Source organism: Palaemon carinicauda, chromosome 28 (assembly GCF_036898095.1).
Source record: "Palaemon carinicauda isolate YSFRI2023 chromosome 28, ASM3689809v2, whole genome shotgun sequence".
Taxonomy (NCBI): domain Eukaryota; kingdom Metazoa; phylum Arthropoda; class Malacostraca; order Decapoda; family Palaemonidae; genus Palaemon; species Palaemon carinicauda.
This window is the reverse complement of record NC_090752.1, coordinates 37,333,211-37,348,118: the sequence shown is the minus strand read 5'-3', so window position 1 is coordinate 37,348,118 and position 14,908 is coordinate 37,333,211. Positions and strand designations below refer to the sequence as shown.

Here is a 14,908-nt window from a genome sequence, read left to right as displayed (position 1 = left end):
CAGGAGTTAATCTGTATAAGAGCATCATGCTCAGTAACTCTGAGCGCACAATCTCTGTAATAAGGAAAGCAATGGAGAAGCACGGGTTTGAGGGTAACCCAGAAGACTACACTCTGGCACAGTTTCTGCCTGATGGTGGTAAGTATTGTGACAGCCATATATTCAATACTATTGTATCTTCATTAGGCAGAATTTAAAAACTTCAAAAAGGTCCACTTAATCTTCACAGTAGTCATTTTTCAGGTCATAATGACTTGTATATGATGCAAAATTTTATGGGGGAGCATTTTTCTGTAGTGTTTATAAAAGGTTGCCATCCATGAAACTGATATGGGCTGTGTTTTTAGGCTAAACCTTTGGGATAACTTTAGATTTCTATTCAATTCTGATGAAATTAAACATTCATGAATATCAGCTATTCACTATAAAGCTTCATACAAAATATTCTCACTTTCATAATTCACTTCTAATTTGGGATGTTTTCTATCAGCCTTCAGCCTTCTTACTGACTGTTGTCCGAGAGTTCAAATTATTCTCCCCAAAAGGGTTAATGGTTGAATAACCTTTTGAAAAGTGACCTTTTGAAAAGTGACAGGAAAGGATGGTTGAAATAACCTCTTGAAAAAGGGACAGGAAATGTATCTGATCATATGTAGAAAAAATAGTAAAAAAATAGGAACATTATGAAGTTTTATTTTTTATTTTTTTACGATAAAAGCATCATAATGGTAAATGCCTCACAGTCATGTTCCACCTAAGTGACATTATTCAGTAGCCTCATTCAGTATTTTGTTTGAAGACTTAGGTTATATTTTGTGGTATTTGATTTCTTTCTATCTCACACCACCAGGATTGTTCTTTTGAATTCAAAGGAGAGGCTGGCATTACTGTTTATAACCACCCCTTCAGAAGTTTTAATTATATACTAGCTACATAATTTACCAAACTTTGTGTGTTAACTGCTTCAGGTTCTTTTTTAAAGCCTCTGTGGATCAGCATCTTTCAACCATTTGTAGTACTTTTCATAACTAACTATTTTCCTGGTAACCTTGAACAAGAAACTTTTGAGGTACACAGTGGTGTCTTGTTTAACAATTTGATAGAATTTTTGGTTGAAACTCTGAACCTTACTTACTGTTTATACATGGAGTGTGTCTGGAAAGACACAATTCAGATTTTTAAATGTTTCATGAATGTTGAAAGTTACTGGAGTTAAAGTCTGATCATATACAGTATAAATTTTGATGAACCATTAAATTCCCTTAGAGTACAAAGTTAAGACAAAGATAGCAGATATACAATTCAATTTTTAAAGTTAAAGCCATACCATCATTTTATTAACAATATAATGATAAACCATTAAGGTGGAAACAGTGAATAATGTAAGTCACTCGCTAAAATAAGGAAGAACTAAGCTTAAAGACTTCTCAAGTTTCCACTTGTAAAATCTGTTGATCATGAATACAGTAACAAATGTAAGCATAACATTTATGAGAGAGAATACTAGATCCAAACTATAACATAACAGAAGTGTTAGTTACCTAACAGGGTATTATTAGGGATTTGTTCCTACACGAATATAAACCATCGTCCTTTAATATGAGTATGATTTCATTGTAGGTGGAATGGGTATTAAACTTTTAATGCAGTGGTTGTAGTTGCTGGCTAGTGGAGGGTAAGCACACCCAACAGTCAGCAAAGCTCTCACTTTTAATTTTGGCCGCAAGCTTTACAGATATACTTCTTCTGCCTGGCTGTTTAAATTTTTGCTTTTCATCATTTTCAGTATGGTGTGTATTGACGTATGAATACTCCACATACAGACATGCAGATGTGCCCTAGTAAACATGGTAAAAAATCTAGCTGGTTTGTGTTGAAGCTTGCCGTGGATCCTCAGCAGTTTTGACTTTTACAGGGGGTCATGACTAAACAGTTATCCATTTGTGACAAGTGTAAATAGTGGCCTCCTCTACAATGTGGATTTGGCAGGAAAAAGAAGGCTAAGAGAGATTCTTCCGCATCGGAATTCCCATTGCCCATACTGTTACTTAAAAAACTCTTTAGCTCCTTCTCGATCTGTTATGCCTTTTTTGGGTTCCTCCAGAGGTGGCCTTTGGAGGAATTCAGAAGCAGATTCCACCTTGTGCTCGTGGCCTGCTTTAAGAGGAAGGCAGAAGTATTACTTTCCCCTAGTGAAAGCAATACTATAGAATACTCCTCTGTCTTTCTATTAAAGTTCGCCTTCAGGTATGCCAACTGACGACAACTTTTGTGTGGGACTTGGACGTGCAGATGTTGTAACAACGGCCTTCCTTAGGCATTGCTGGTGTTCCATCTGGTGAGAAGCTTCAGATGATGCTTGCTGATGCTACACATTGAAGCCTTCCTTTGCTGCAACCACCCCATCTGCTCATGCACCTACAGAGGCACCAGAAAATGTGATGTCACTTTCTGTGGGGGGTAAGAACCTGTAACCCCTACCGCCACAGTACTGTATTGTTGTCGCTAGCCCCCAACAACCTCAACTTGAGTGTGGTGAGAAAGAAATGATATGTACATGCTCCCTGCTTCATCTCAGCAATCCCAGTCTATGCGCAGACATCACGCCATGAACCAGTGATGCCTTTTGTGGTTTTTTGTCTCAAACGTGGTCAAATGGTGATATATTTGGCATCTCTCTATGGTCACGCTGACTACGACTACAAAAAAAAATACTAACATTAATTTAAATTTTGGTAATTAAGCTTTGATAATGAAATCAAAATTGTAATAAATGAAATAAATTTTGATTAAGATTTTTCTATTCAATTCATGAATAAGGTTTTAAATTCTGTACAGTATGTTTTAAAATTTAGAATCAAATGCCTTTCTCTTGCCAAGTGTCAACTCTGAAGGAAGTAATGTGTTGCTTGAAAACATAACAAATCGCTTGCAGAAACTCTGTAGGTACAATGGCAACATTGCATTTATCCACACCGATTGTGGTGTAGGCGGTAATGTTGCCATGCACTGAGATCCACAACACCGAGATCTTCCCACTCACCAAGACCTTCCAGTGCATCTATGCAATAGGGAATTTAAACAGGTTACTTCCCAGGATTACTCTCAACACTTGTACAAGCACCAAGATGTCACATCGCATTTGTGCGATCATCAGCAAGGTTTCTTTTCACTCGGTTTCAGGCACCAGGCAACACACCTGCACTGCACGATCCAACACACTCCCAGTTGCTCTTTAGAGGATAAAAGCACTTCAGTCTCTGAAGTATAGTCCAACAGCACCAGATTCTGGTTAAGCAGAGGTGGATCATCCTAAGACCAAGTCCATGTGCGTCAAAGTTGTTGCACGCATTTGTGAGCATAATGACCTCAGGAAGGGAAGGATGACATCACTTGATTTTTGCACTAAGGCAACCCTCATGGGTCTAAACCTGCGCCCTTGAATTGCCATGGTCAGAGCTAGTTTGGGAGGCATTGGATAAGGTCAACTCCCAGATCTCGGTTTCAAGAAATTCCTTAGTCTCCAGCTGATCCTACCTCCCACGCTAGCTCAAAGACAAAGATTTTACGTGCCACTGGAAATAGATCGTTCTCTTCTACCCATCAACTTAACGGCAACCATATTGACGACATGGACAGACTCAAGCACAAGAACAACAGCAACCAGTCTGACGACATGGACAGACTCAAGCACAAGGACGCTTCTTTTTCAGAACTTGAGTCTACTGCCATGGAAGCTGCTCCCAAGGACAGCCTCCAAGTAACATTTTGGATTTACCACTAGTTAGGTGTGACTCAGCATTTGGTAAATCCCAAAACATGAATGAAGTACACTGACTTGACCCTGCCAGGCTGATCATATGTAAATATTGTCAAGTAAGTTTTTCGTGCATTGTCCTGGTAGTGCACTGTCACTGTACCTTGCCAATGCCATTCATGAGAAACCTTTAAGCCCGTCAGCAAACCAGTGGGTACTGAAGAGGAGGCATGCTGTTGCCTCCCACTTTACTAAGCAGGTAGGGGCAACCACTTTACTAAGCAGGATGGAGAAGTGGAGGAAGGTAAGCCAAGACTCCCTTATCCAATGAGCAGTTACTTTCAAGGGCTCATGCCCTTCAAAGTCTCTCACCGGCATCCCCACCAGCAGTTGCTTCAGTGGTGTCTGAAATGTCACTAGTTGGTAGTCAGTGATCTCCCTTACAGTCTGGTTCCAATGGATAAGGAAGTACTCCCATACTGGCCTGCTCTTTACCTCCTGAAATGCCGACATTCACAGAAGCCTCTAAGGAGGGGATTAGTCACGCACCTGCGGAACCAGACCATATCGGGAGTACTGTATGGTCTACGGAGGAACAGCACGTGCATATCGACCTGTTTGAAATTTAAGGAGTGCTGCTAGCATTGCAAGCTCTCAAACAAAAATTCTGGTAGCGTGGATAAGCGACAACTCTATTGTCATGGCTTATGTCAATAAGCAAAGGGGCACTGTTTCTCAGATCGTTTGCAAGTTGGCAAAGCAGTCGACAACGTGGTAGAGCTGTCCATGAGACTCATTCCAGGCAAGAGGAATGTTCTAGCAGACACAATCAGTTGTAAGGGCCAGTGTGTAAACTTGGAGCGGTCTTTACATCCCATGTATGGTAGAAAGGCCTCTTGCTCTTTCAGGTTCACCATAGATCGATCTGTTTGTCACTCAGTTGAATAAAAAGCTTCCAGTATTTCTGCTCTATAGTTCCAAACCTTCCTTTCTTTCATCTTTGTGTCTAGCCTCTCAACTTTTGTTTCAAGTTCCAATTGCTCTTCTAAAAAAAATGTTTTTATTGGATGCATCCTGAGATGATTTTAGTGCACTGACATTGTTATGAAGCATCATAGTATTTTAGTGCACTGACATTATTACAAAGCCTCTTGGCTACCTTCTCCTTCGGTTTCCACCCAGTCTTCAAAAAAAAAAACCTGAAATATCTGAAGTTAGAGAAACTCTCCTCAGTATGCACCACCTATAATACTTTGAATTTCACAGCCTTTAGGGTAATGCACGATCAAGTGATGAAATGGTATCGTACTTGCATCTTTTTATGTTCTATCAGGACCTTTGGGGAATCATGTAGAGCCTTGTATCATACTATTCACTTAGTTGGTAGAAGTTTTTTGCCATTATATCCTGAATTAGTTTGACAGCAAGCTTTTTCGATGGTATACCATGTCATCTTGGATGCAACTTTTGGAGTTTCATATCAAGCTTTTTCTTATGTGTTGATCTCATTATCTCATTACAAAATGTTACATACTGTGCAGCTTAATGCACCAATTCTATCATTTATATACAGCACCTATCTTCATAATATATTTTCCTTTACTTTTATTGCAAAATATGAATAGTATTGTATGGTAAAAAATGTGGGGGCAAGCATATTAGTATTACACAGGTAATTAGTTAATTACCTTTTCTCAGCCCTTTTGTCATCATTATATTGTAATGGTTAATTTTCACAGTACAGAAATTGGTAAGACATTGGTTCAATGTTAATCCTAACAATGACTTTTCATGTATGTAACTGAAAACTAATTCTTTAGTAAATAAGTGGAATATTATTATTAACTACTGTAATTGGTTCACAGTCTCACTGATTATGTTTTTTCTTTCCAGAAATGTTGTTGCCAGCTTCTGCTAATGTATATTATGCTATCAATACTCAATACGACCTTAATTTTGTCTTGAGAAGAAGAAGACATGGTGATGAAAACACCATAATTCGTCGAAATCCAGCCAAGGATCACAAAATACGAAAAAAGTTGCTGGTCACTTAGTAATTACTGTATATTTGAAGCTTACCTTCAATGGCAACTGTGAATTCCATCCATTTCCAAGGATACTCTTCATTCCTAGTCTTGCGCAGCCAGCTTGTGTGATTTTCCCCACTTTTTGTTTGATGTTGACTTCTACAAATATGAAGCTTTGGAGACCTATCTGATATCTTCCCTTATACTTTGTGATACAACCATTACCAAATGCTTGCTCTTTGACGGCACCTGAAAAATGGAAATTGTAGTATTATGATACAGTGTAATGATACAAGAAATTGGAAAAGGCTGCTATGTCACCAAGTGGGTTCATATCTGAACCTTGAAGGAAAAACTTTCTATACACCAGTTTTTTTTATCCCTTCTACCAATTATGTGGAATAGACAAGCTTTTTTATTTGCTATTTATTGAATAACTCATTCCTGTGTGTACGTAAGGTGGTAATCTTGAGAACAACAGTATTGGTTGTAAAAATTTAGAGATATGGCTCTCAGTATTCCTGTGCTGTGAAATTATACTGTGTTTGTCTTTATTAATGTTCACTTGTAATAAGTATCTCGAGCAGTTCATTAATCAAGTACAGTACTCAACCTGTAAAAGTGGGAGTTGTAATCATACTGGAGGAATGTTGTCCACATTTTACCTTCTGTTTTATTATATAATACTCAAAAGGTTTGTTTCCATAAGATGTACTCTCATTTTAGGCTCTGAAAATGTTTTCAGCAATAAGCTTTAATTGTGGATTCTGGAGAAATTGTGTGATTTGTGTCTTTACTCTCTTTCAAAGAATAAACAACGAATATGTACATTTACCACATTCTTAAATGTACTGTACTTTATTTATTTCTGTCTTGCACCCTTCTTTAGCATTAGTACCATGATGCCGTTGTCTTGAATTAGAGTCCGAAGCTAATTCATGACAAGCCACACGTGATATAGACTTAACATTTCCCATTATTTTGTGATAAAAGAAAATGGGAGTATTGTGCACATTGTTTATAACATATTTGATCTATGGTAATTTCTTCCTTTCCTGTCACAAAAAACTATCATTTATATTGTACAATCCTCCAGGCCTTATTGGCAACCTTGTCTGGTATATTACATAGGTTTTTTGTCACCATTGATAATGCTCTCTTTGTGGTTGATTACCCTCCTTTTTTTCTATTTCAAATCATTCAGATGTACATGAATGAGTCAAGTACCTTGGTAACAAAAAACCCAAGTATATTATACAGAAATTTTAATATCTTCTATTTAGATACTACAAAAGTACTGAAAGTTGTTGACAGAGTTCAAATTCTATCCTTGTGAGAATGTACATAATTTGTAGGTTATGTTGTATACTTGTAAAAACTCTCTGTTGTTACCTTTGTAAATACAGTCTATCATTTCTAGACAATTTGTAACAGAATAATTTTCTTAACCTTCATAATACATAATTTTATTGTTTTCAATTATAAAATATATTTTTGCAAACTACCTGATGCTTGACTAAGGTATCTATAAAACAGACAGAAATAAGAATAAGGCAATGTGTATTCAGAATGCTAACTACATGCATTTTGCAAAGGAGCAAACCGAGTCTACAACATGAAAATCATGAGGTATTCCAAAATGGCTACATCAGTAAACCTTATTGGGAAAGGACTTGTAACCGATAAGAATGCTGGATATTTAATATTGTAACATTATCATAACATAGGCATAAAATTGCATCTAAAGCTCTTAGGCATCCAAGGTACTTTATGAGTACACAACAGCATAAATTTTATGATGAAGTCTGCAACCAGGTCACCTAGTAAACCATGCTGTTGATATAGTATAGCTCTTTATATTTCGTATTTATTTATTTTATTTTTGGCCACAGATGCTTAGGCGATTTGAATTCATTTCAATAATTTCCCCTCGGTGTGTTCTGCAGTCATTGCAGCATAGCTAAAGTTGGAACTATAATGCTCTATTATAGCAAGATAACTAGTTCAGGATTAGCCACTCTTATTATTATTATTATTATTTTTATTATTTTTACACGCCAAGCTGAAACCCCAGTTGGAAAAGGAGGATGCTATGAGCCCAAGGCCTACATCAGGAAAAAATAGCCCAGTGAGGAAAGGAAATAAGGAAATAAATAAACTACATGAGAAGTAATGACCAATTAATATATAAAATATTTTAAGATCAGAAACAACGTTAAAAGGATCTATCATTTAAACTATAGAGAGACTTACGTCGGCCTGTTTAACATAAAAACATTCGCTGCAAGTTTCAACTGCCCAATTAGGAAGATTATTCCACAATCTGGTCACAGTTGGAACAGAATTTCTAGAATACTGTGTAGTATTGAGCCTTATGATGAAGAAGGCATGATTGTTGGTATCAACTGCATACCTATTATTACATGCAGGATGGTACTGTCTGGGAGGATCTGAATTCAATGGATGGTCAGAGTTATGAAAAATCTTCTGCAACATGCATAAAGAACTGAACAACGGTGCCAGAGATTAATATATAGATCAGGAATAAGAAATTCAAGTGACCGCAAATTCTTTTCCAACAAATTAAGATGAGATTTAGCAGCTGAAGAACTAGAGAACAATACTCAAAAAAAAGACAGAATGAAAGAGTTAAAATACTTCTTTAAAATAAATTGATCAATGAAAATCTTAAAAGACTTTCTCTGTGCTTCTCAAAAGTGAATTAAAAAAAAAACCTAAAATTTTGAAAGAGTTGTACATAGTTACCAAAACATCATCAATGTTGAGATCTGGATATTAGGAACCACTGTCCTTGACCTACTTACCTGACTGAAAACTGGGGAGGTAGGAGATAGAGGTTTATGAGCAGGATACCTTAGCTAATCGTCTTGGACTCAGAAACTCTTAACTAGAGAATTCATTCTTAGAATGCATCTTGTTCTTAACTAAGGAACTTTCTGGCCAGTGTTTCCTAACTTTTCAGTTTTCATGTGTCTGAGTCTTGTACAGTACAGTATATGTATTTAGTCAGTTAAAGAATTCTTGAGATATTTAGACTTGGTTTCTATTTCATCTTCACCAATTATTGAATAATTCTATCATTCTTTTCTCTAATTTGTCAAGAGATAATTGAGATTAGTGTGGCTGAATCATGCTTTCTAATTTATCTCTTCTTGCCTTAGTATCTTCTCATTTGATGCTTGTTGGTAGAAAGGGCATTACAGTGCCTTGGTTTCACTTGGCTTGACTCAGTTAAGTAGTGGAAACATTTTATGGAGGGTCACGCATTTAAGGCACTTGCAACTTTGCCTGTGATAACCCTGATTGGAGTTCTTATAAACCTCTTGGGTATCCACTCCAACTATTAAAATAAGGCATATCTTGGCAGTTGTTCTCCATGCTTGACTAGTTTTTTTTTTTTCCTAGTCAAAAACTGTCTTTTACAATGAGACTAATCCTCATTTAGGCGTGTATAAGCCATTTATTCCTAAAAATTCCCTGGAGTAGTTTCAGCAGAATTACTTCTAATTACTGTATTGGTAATCATGATTAAAGCATACGTTTGACAATAATAATAATCTCTCATATTCAGTAAATGATATGCTGCTTGCAAATTGTATGTCATGCTATATAAGTATAGTATTGTCATGTTCATTAGTGGGAATGGGTGATCACAGGCCCAAATGTCATTATTCAGGACAATCATATAAAAAAATACATATAGCTCATAAATATCCTAAATGTACTTATCACCGAATGGAAAACATACTCCATACCCATTCAGCTCTCTACTAAAATATATCTGTTGAACATTCTTCAACCTTCTGTAACACTAGGCCTACTACACATGATAATGAAAAAAAAAGTCTCCAAATAAAATGTAGTTGAAATAGAAAAACCATGCCTACACGAAAGTTAAAGTACCCAAAATGCAGTTCAATAGTACAACAGTAAATATATTTTTTGGGCTCAAGCCATGGCGTCCTGATGGAAGGTTCCTTTTTGGTAGCTTCCTTGGGTATATCACTACTAAATATTCCCAGAGAATTTAACCACAGGTTATCACAGAATTCTAACTTCTGGAGCGAGTATCCTAAAGGTTTCCCTTTTAAGACATCGTATATCAACAGGGGACGCATGTATTAACGCGCCACATAGCTATCTACACCCCAGAGTTAACACTTCGGTGTGTAGGGGCGGAGAATAGCTGGGGAGCCGTTCCACAGCTAATCTCGTTCGTGGCTACTTTTAGTACTCGAGACGTAAACAAACGGGCGCCATTGCTAAATGACGTCACGTCCGTCTCCATCCTTCTTCTAGTAGCTTGCCTTGCTAAGACGGATTTTCCCTTACGCTTTTTCATCAACTTGCATCTTCGTCATGTCGCTACCTTCAGCCTCGCCTTCTTCTGGAAAGTTGAGTACAAGGTTCCAGTATTGTTTAAATAAGCTCTGACCGTAAAGTAAATTTTACTTTTCGAGATATTTGATGTTTTGTGGCAGAGCTGTGCCTCGACCGGACCGGCCATTTTATGGCGTCGCTGTTGTTTTGCATGCCTTATTTAGATAGCCTCAACAGCATTTTCCAGCCTCTTTAACTAATCGATACTATTAGTTATTTAGTCTTCATAGCTAGGAACTTTTATATCGTGTTTTGACGCTTTATTATCGGTCATCAACTGACCCCATACCAGTTGGCTACTATAGCCCCTAGGCCAGAGTGCCTATATCAGTGTTCATGCATGGTATTTATCAGTGATCCTAGGCTTATTTATGAAGATAGTGGCATTATTTTACAATACTATTGACTGTGATGCAAGTGTTTTCGCCTTCAGGGACCATATAAGGGACAGGTTAGATAGTGTGTCTTTCTAACCTAACCTACAAGTAGGACCCCTTTATGCTTCCTTCATCCCCTGCCTTAGGGCATCCCCTCTGTGTAGCCTTGCTCCCCCTACCACGTAAGGGGATCAAGCTCATATCAGAGTATTATATCGCTTCTCTGTCCTCCCTAAGGGAATGATCCCCCCTTAGGGTTGCGTCCGAGAATGAGGAACGGCTAGTCCTTTCTCTATTGCTGGGGCTAGGTCTCCGACCTTTCCTGCAATAGCGATACGTCTTCCATCCTTCCTAGTTCAGGGTGTAACATCCCTGCTCTAGGTTAGGTTTTGGAGGGGTTAGTTCTGTACCTTGCTGAAACGATACCCATGCACCGTTTTCAGACAGGCTGCCTTACCTTAGGCTAGGGAGTGTCCTCCATTCCTTGGTGGCCGCTCTGGTACAGAACCTCCTCCACAGAAGACCCTTCTCTTCTCCCCTCCCCACCTATCTCTTGTATGGCCTAGCCTATACTTATCTCTTGTATGGCCTAGCCTATACTTAGGTTAGTCTATACCCATCTGTCCCCTGTCCTACAACTCCTCCTTAGGGTGGAGTGATAGGGCTACCTTGAGCTCCTGTGTGCAGTCCGCTTTGGTACATATACCCTTCATAGTGTCCTATGGGGTTAGCCACTGGATGCGTTCTGTCTACAGGGGTTCTCCCCCCTCTTGGGTGTTCCCTGCCCTCCCTTGGGCTCCCTTAGCTCCCGGTCCTCAGCGGCCCCTGCTTCTGGGTGATAGGGCTAGCCTCTATCATGGGTACACCCACTCAGGTGGGATGTCTTGGGGTCCGTGGCCGGACCCCTACATCCCCCCTTCTGTCTCTTTCACTATCCGGGTGCCGGTCCCTTGCCACCTCTACTGTCGGTGATACCCACCTCCTACCTTGGTGACTTACCCCTTGCCCTCTGCGCCGCCAGTCCCCCGTGTGCCGGGGGATTGCCGCCTGCCGTCGGCACCTAGCCGATGGCCTTCCCTCTTTCCTCATAGCCTCAGTCGTCCGTCCACCGGCCGGCCCCCGGAGTGCCGGCATCCACTGCCGGCACTCCGGTTCTGCTATAACCATCCTTGTCCCTGTCACCAAGCCGGCTACCTCCGGCTGCCGGAGCCGCCGCTCCCTGCCGGCGTGCCGCCGCTGTGCCGGCGGCCGCCACCCTGGTATTACTCTTGACTTCTATATTGTCTTCCTTAATGCCAGAAACTCTGCTGGAGCGGCATCCAGCGTGCAGGCGGTCTGCCGGAGCCTTCCGGTGGCGTCAAGACGACTTGCACCCCCTTCTACTAGCTATCATCTGATGTTGATAGCCCTACATCGCAACCAGATGACTTGATTACGTAATTGGATTGGTATTATCTTACCGTTCTATTAGTAACCATGCTGTCTTCTTGCATATCACAGATTTCCAGCATGCTGTGTGTATCTTAGCACGGCTGGTTGCCGGAAACCGTTACCCTATGGGATCTTCTAGTTCCCAATTCTAGAGTCTGAGTGGCCTCAGTCCTAGCCTTATATCCTTGACAATTTCCAATAGAATTCCCACTGCCCTACGGGCATTCCATGTTGAATTCTATCCTGTGCCTTTGGTCACAACAGATTGTCTATGGATGAAGGTCACGGTAACCAGCCGGGCGGGTTACACGGAGTATGTATCTATCTCCTTCTCTCAGCTCATCCTCTGTGCATCACACCTAATGTCAAGTTAAAATTAATAATTAATATTTAACTTTAGTTTAAGAGTCATTCTTATGACTCCCCCATACTCATGTTCTCTTTCTTTTACAGGAGGAGCAGATGAAGTGTGACCACAGCTTCTGTGCAGTGAAGCGCCCGCACTTCTATGGACATACGGCGTGTAGGACCCACGCCCCTTGTGCCAACAAGAAAGGGGATCTGAAGTTCTGGGACCCGCAGAACTGTACGGTCTGCCAGGATCACCTGGTCGATGCGTTTAATAACCCTCCCTCAGCGGAGATTAGGGACGCTTCTCGGGATAAGCTACGCAAGTGGGTGCGTGGCTTCCAGAAGAACGCCACTGGACCGTACCTTGCCACTGAAGATATGAGGGCCTTATTGTTCCCAAAGGCTTCCCCAGATTCTGTGGTCCCCAAAGATCAGATCCCCACCGTCCAGATCACGGTGGAACCCGATGTCGTCATGGCCCAGTCCATGCACGAGTGTCGCCTGGATGCCGAAAACGATGAACGTATGTCGGATATTTCGGAGGACACGGAGAGGACCCTCATGGCCCAAGGCTCGGAAGATGAAGAGGACCAGGTGGAGTACACCGAGTCGGAGCAGGAGGTCGCTCCGCCTTCCATCCCCGCCCCTACTCCTACACCGACGGAAGTGTCTCTCCCGTCTACCTCCACTACCCCGGATCCCATCCCATCCGCCCAGGAAATGTTCCGTATGATAGAAGCCCTTATGGAACAAAAGCTTCAGGTGACACACGAGTTCATCAGGTCCATGGGAGGGTCCAAAGAACCGAAGAAGATCTCGGTTAAGGACCTCCCTGCATGCTCACATGCCAACCCCTGGAGGTATGCCGAGCATATGGTTATCGCGACCGGCAGGATCTTTATCAGCGATAAGATCGGCACGGTTCCCCTGGAAGAAGTGGAGTTCTTCCCGAGCTTTGAGGCTTACCCGGACTGTTACGTCCGGCTTCGTTCTGAACCTGCCTCTAAAGAAGAGACCGAACCCAAGGAGGTGATGGTGTTCGATCTCTCGAAGGCTCAGGCTATGCTAGCCAACGCGTTCAAAAGTAGGGGTTTTACCTGCTCTAAGCTTCCAGCCCTGAGCAAGAAGCACCCTACTTACGTCGCACCCGACGACGCAGTCCTTCCCTTCACGGAAAAGGCCTTCGCTGCGTGCCACAAGGCTGTGGAAGAAGGGAAACCCTGTCCTGCACTGGAGGAGTGCAGACCCTTCTCCATGGTGACTCCCCCCGACGTTCGACACTGGAAGGATATCCAGCATACCTTCGTGGTGGGAAAGTTAGATCCTGACGTAGCTGGACGTCAGTTTAACGAGGACCTCCCGAAACTCAATGACCATCTCCTTCGTCGGGAACAAGACACGAAGGAAAGGCTCGCGGCATCCATGTCCCTCCAAGTACAACTTGACGTCATGGCTGGTGACACCAGAGCCCCCGACCACTACATGGTACTCGCTAAATCGCACATGGCCACTCTGGTAAAGGACTTGTACAACTTCATGAAGGCTCGGAGAGCCTGTCGAGAATTCGTGTTTTCAAGTGCCACTGTGAGACACGAACCCCGGAGGCTGATTTCCTCCAACATCTGGGGTAAACACCTCTTCCCCTCCGATCTTGTGAAAGAGATCACTGACAAGGCTGCCACTGAGAATAGGAACCTTCTCAACAAGTGGGGCATGTCAAAAAAGAGGAAATCCTCTCAGGACGATGGCCCTCAACCTAAGAGGAAATCCTCCAAGCCAAAACCCCAGCAATGTCAACAGCGACGGCAGTTTCCGGGACCCGCTACTCCCCAAGTGGCTGCTCAGCCACAACAGACTTTTCAGTTGGTCACCCAACCGGTTTTGTCCCAGTCACCGGTTTTCACCCCTGCCTTTGAACAACAGACAACTACCTTTCGTCCCAAAGGTAGAGGCTCAAACAGGGGTGCAAGCAGAGACGCATCTCGCCATCCCTCCAGAGGCAGAGGAGGAAGGGGAGCTAGCGGCCGAGGCAGTAAGCCCTCGGGACACCAGAAGCAATGAAGTGCTTCCGGTGGGAGGAAGACTCCGCCAATTCCAGGATCGTTGGACCTTCGATCCCTGGGCACACAGCATCGTCAAGAAAGGTCTAGGCTGGAGTTGGACTCAACCACCCCCCACCTTCCAGCAATTCTTCCAACGATCAACCCCCCTTCTGGAAGAATATGTCCTAGACCTCTTGAACAAGAAGGTGATAAGGAGGGTAAAGTCCACCAGGTTCCAAGGGAGACTGTTTTGCGTCCCCAAGAAAGACTCCGACAAACTCAGAGTCATTCTGGACTTATCCCCCCTCAACAAATTAATAGCGAACGACAAGTTCAAAATGCTGACTCTTCAACAGAGAAGGACCCTTCTGCCTCGAGGTTCTTACACGGTCTCCATAGACCTGGCGGATGCCTACTGGCACGTTCCAATGAACCATCACGCTTCCTCCTACCTAGGATTTCGACTCCAAAGGAAAAGCTACGCCTTCAGGGCCATGCCCTTCGGCCTCAACGTGGCCCCTC

General features: G+C 42.0%; 1 protein-coding gene across 1 annotated transcript in view; it reads left to right on the top strand.

Moving 5' to 3' along the window:
- Positions 1–5,843, top strand: part of LOC137621510 (ral guanine nucleotide dissociation stimulator-like 1) — a 221,152-nt gene extending 215,309 nt beyond the window's left edge. Inside the window, 2 exon segments of the mRNA XM_068351863.1 lie at positions 4–138; positions 5,651–5,843. Coding sequence (XP_068207964.1) covers positions 4–138; positions 5,651–5,811 — 296 coding nt within the window. The 3' untranslated portion in view covers positions 5,812–5,843.
- The last annotated feature ends 9,065 nt before the right edge of the window (positions 5,844–14,908 follow it).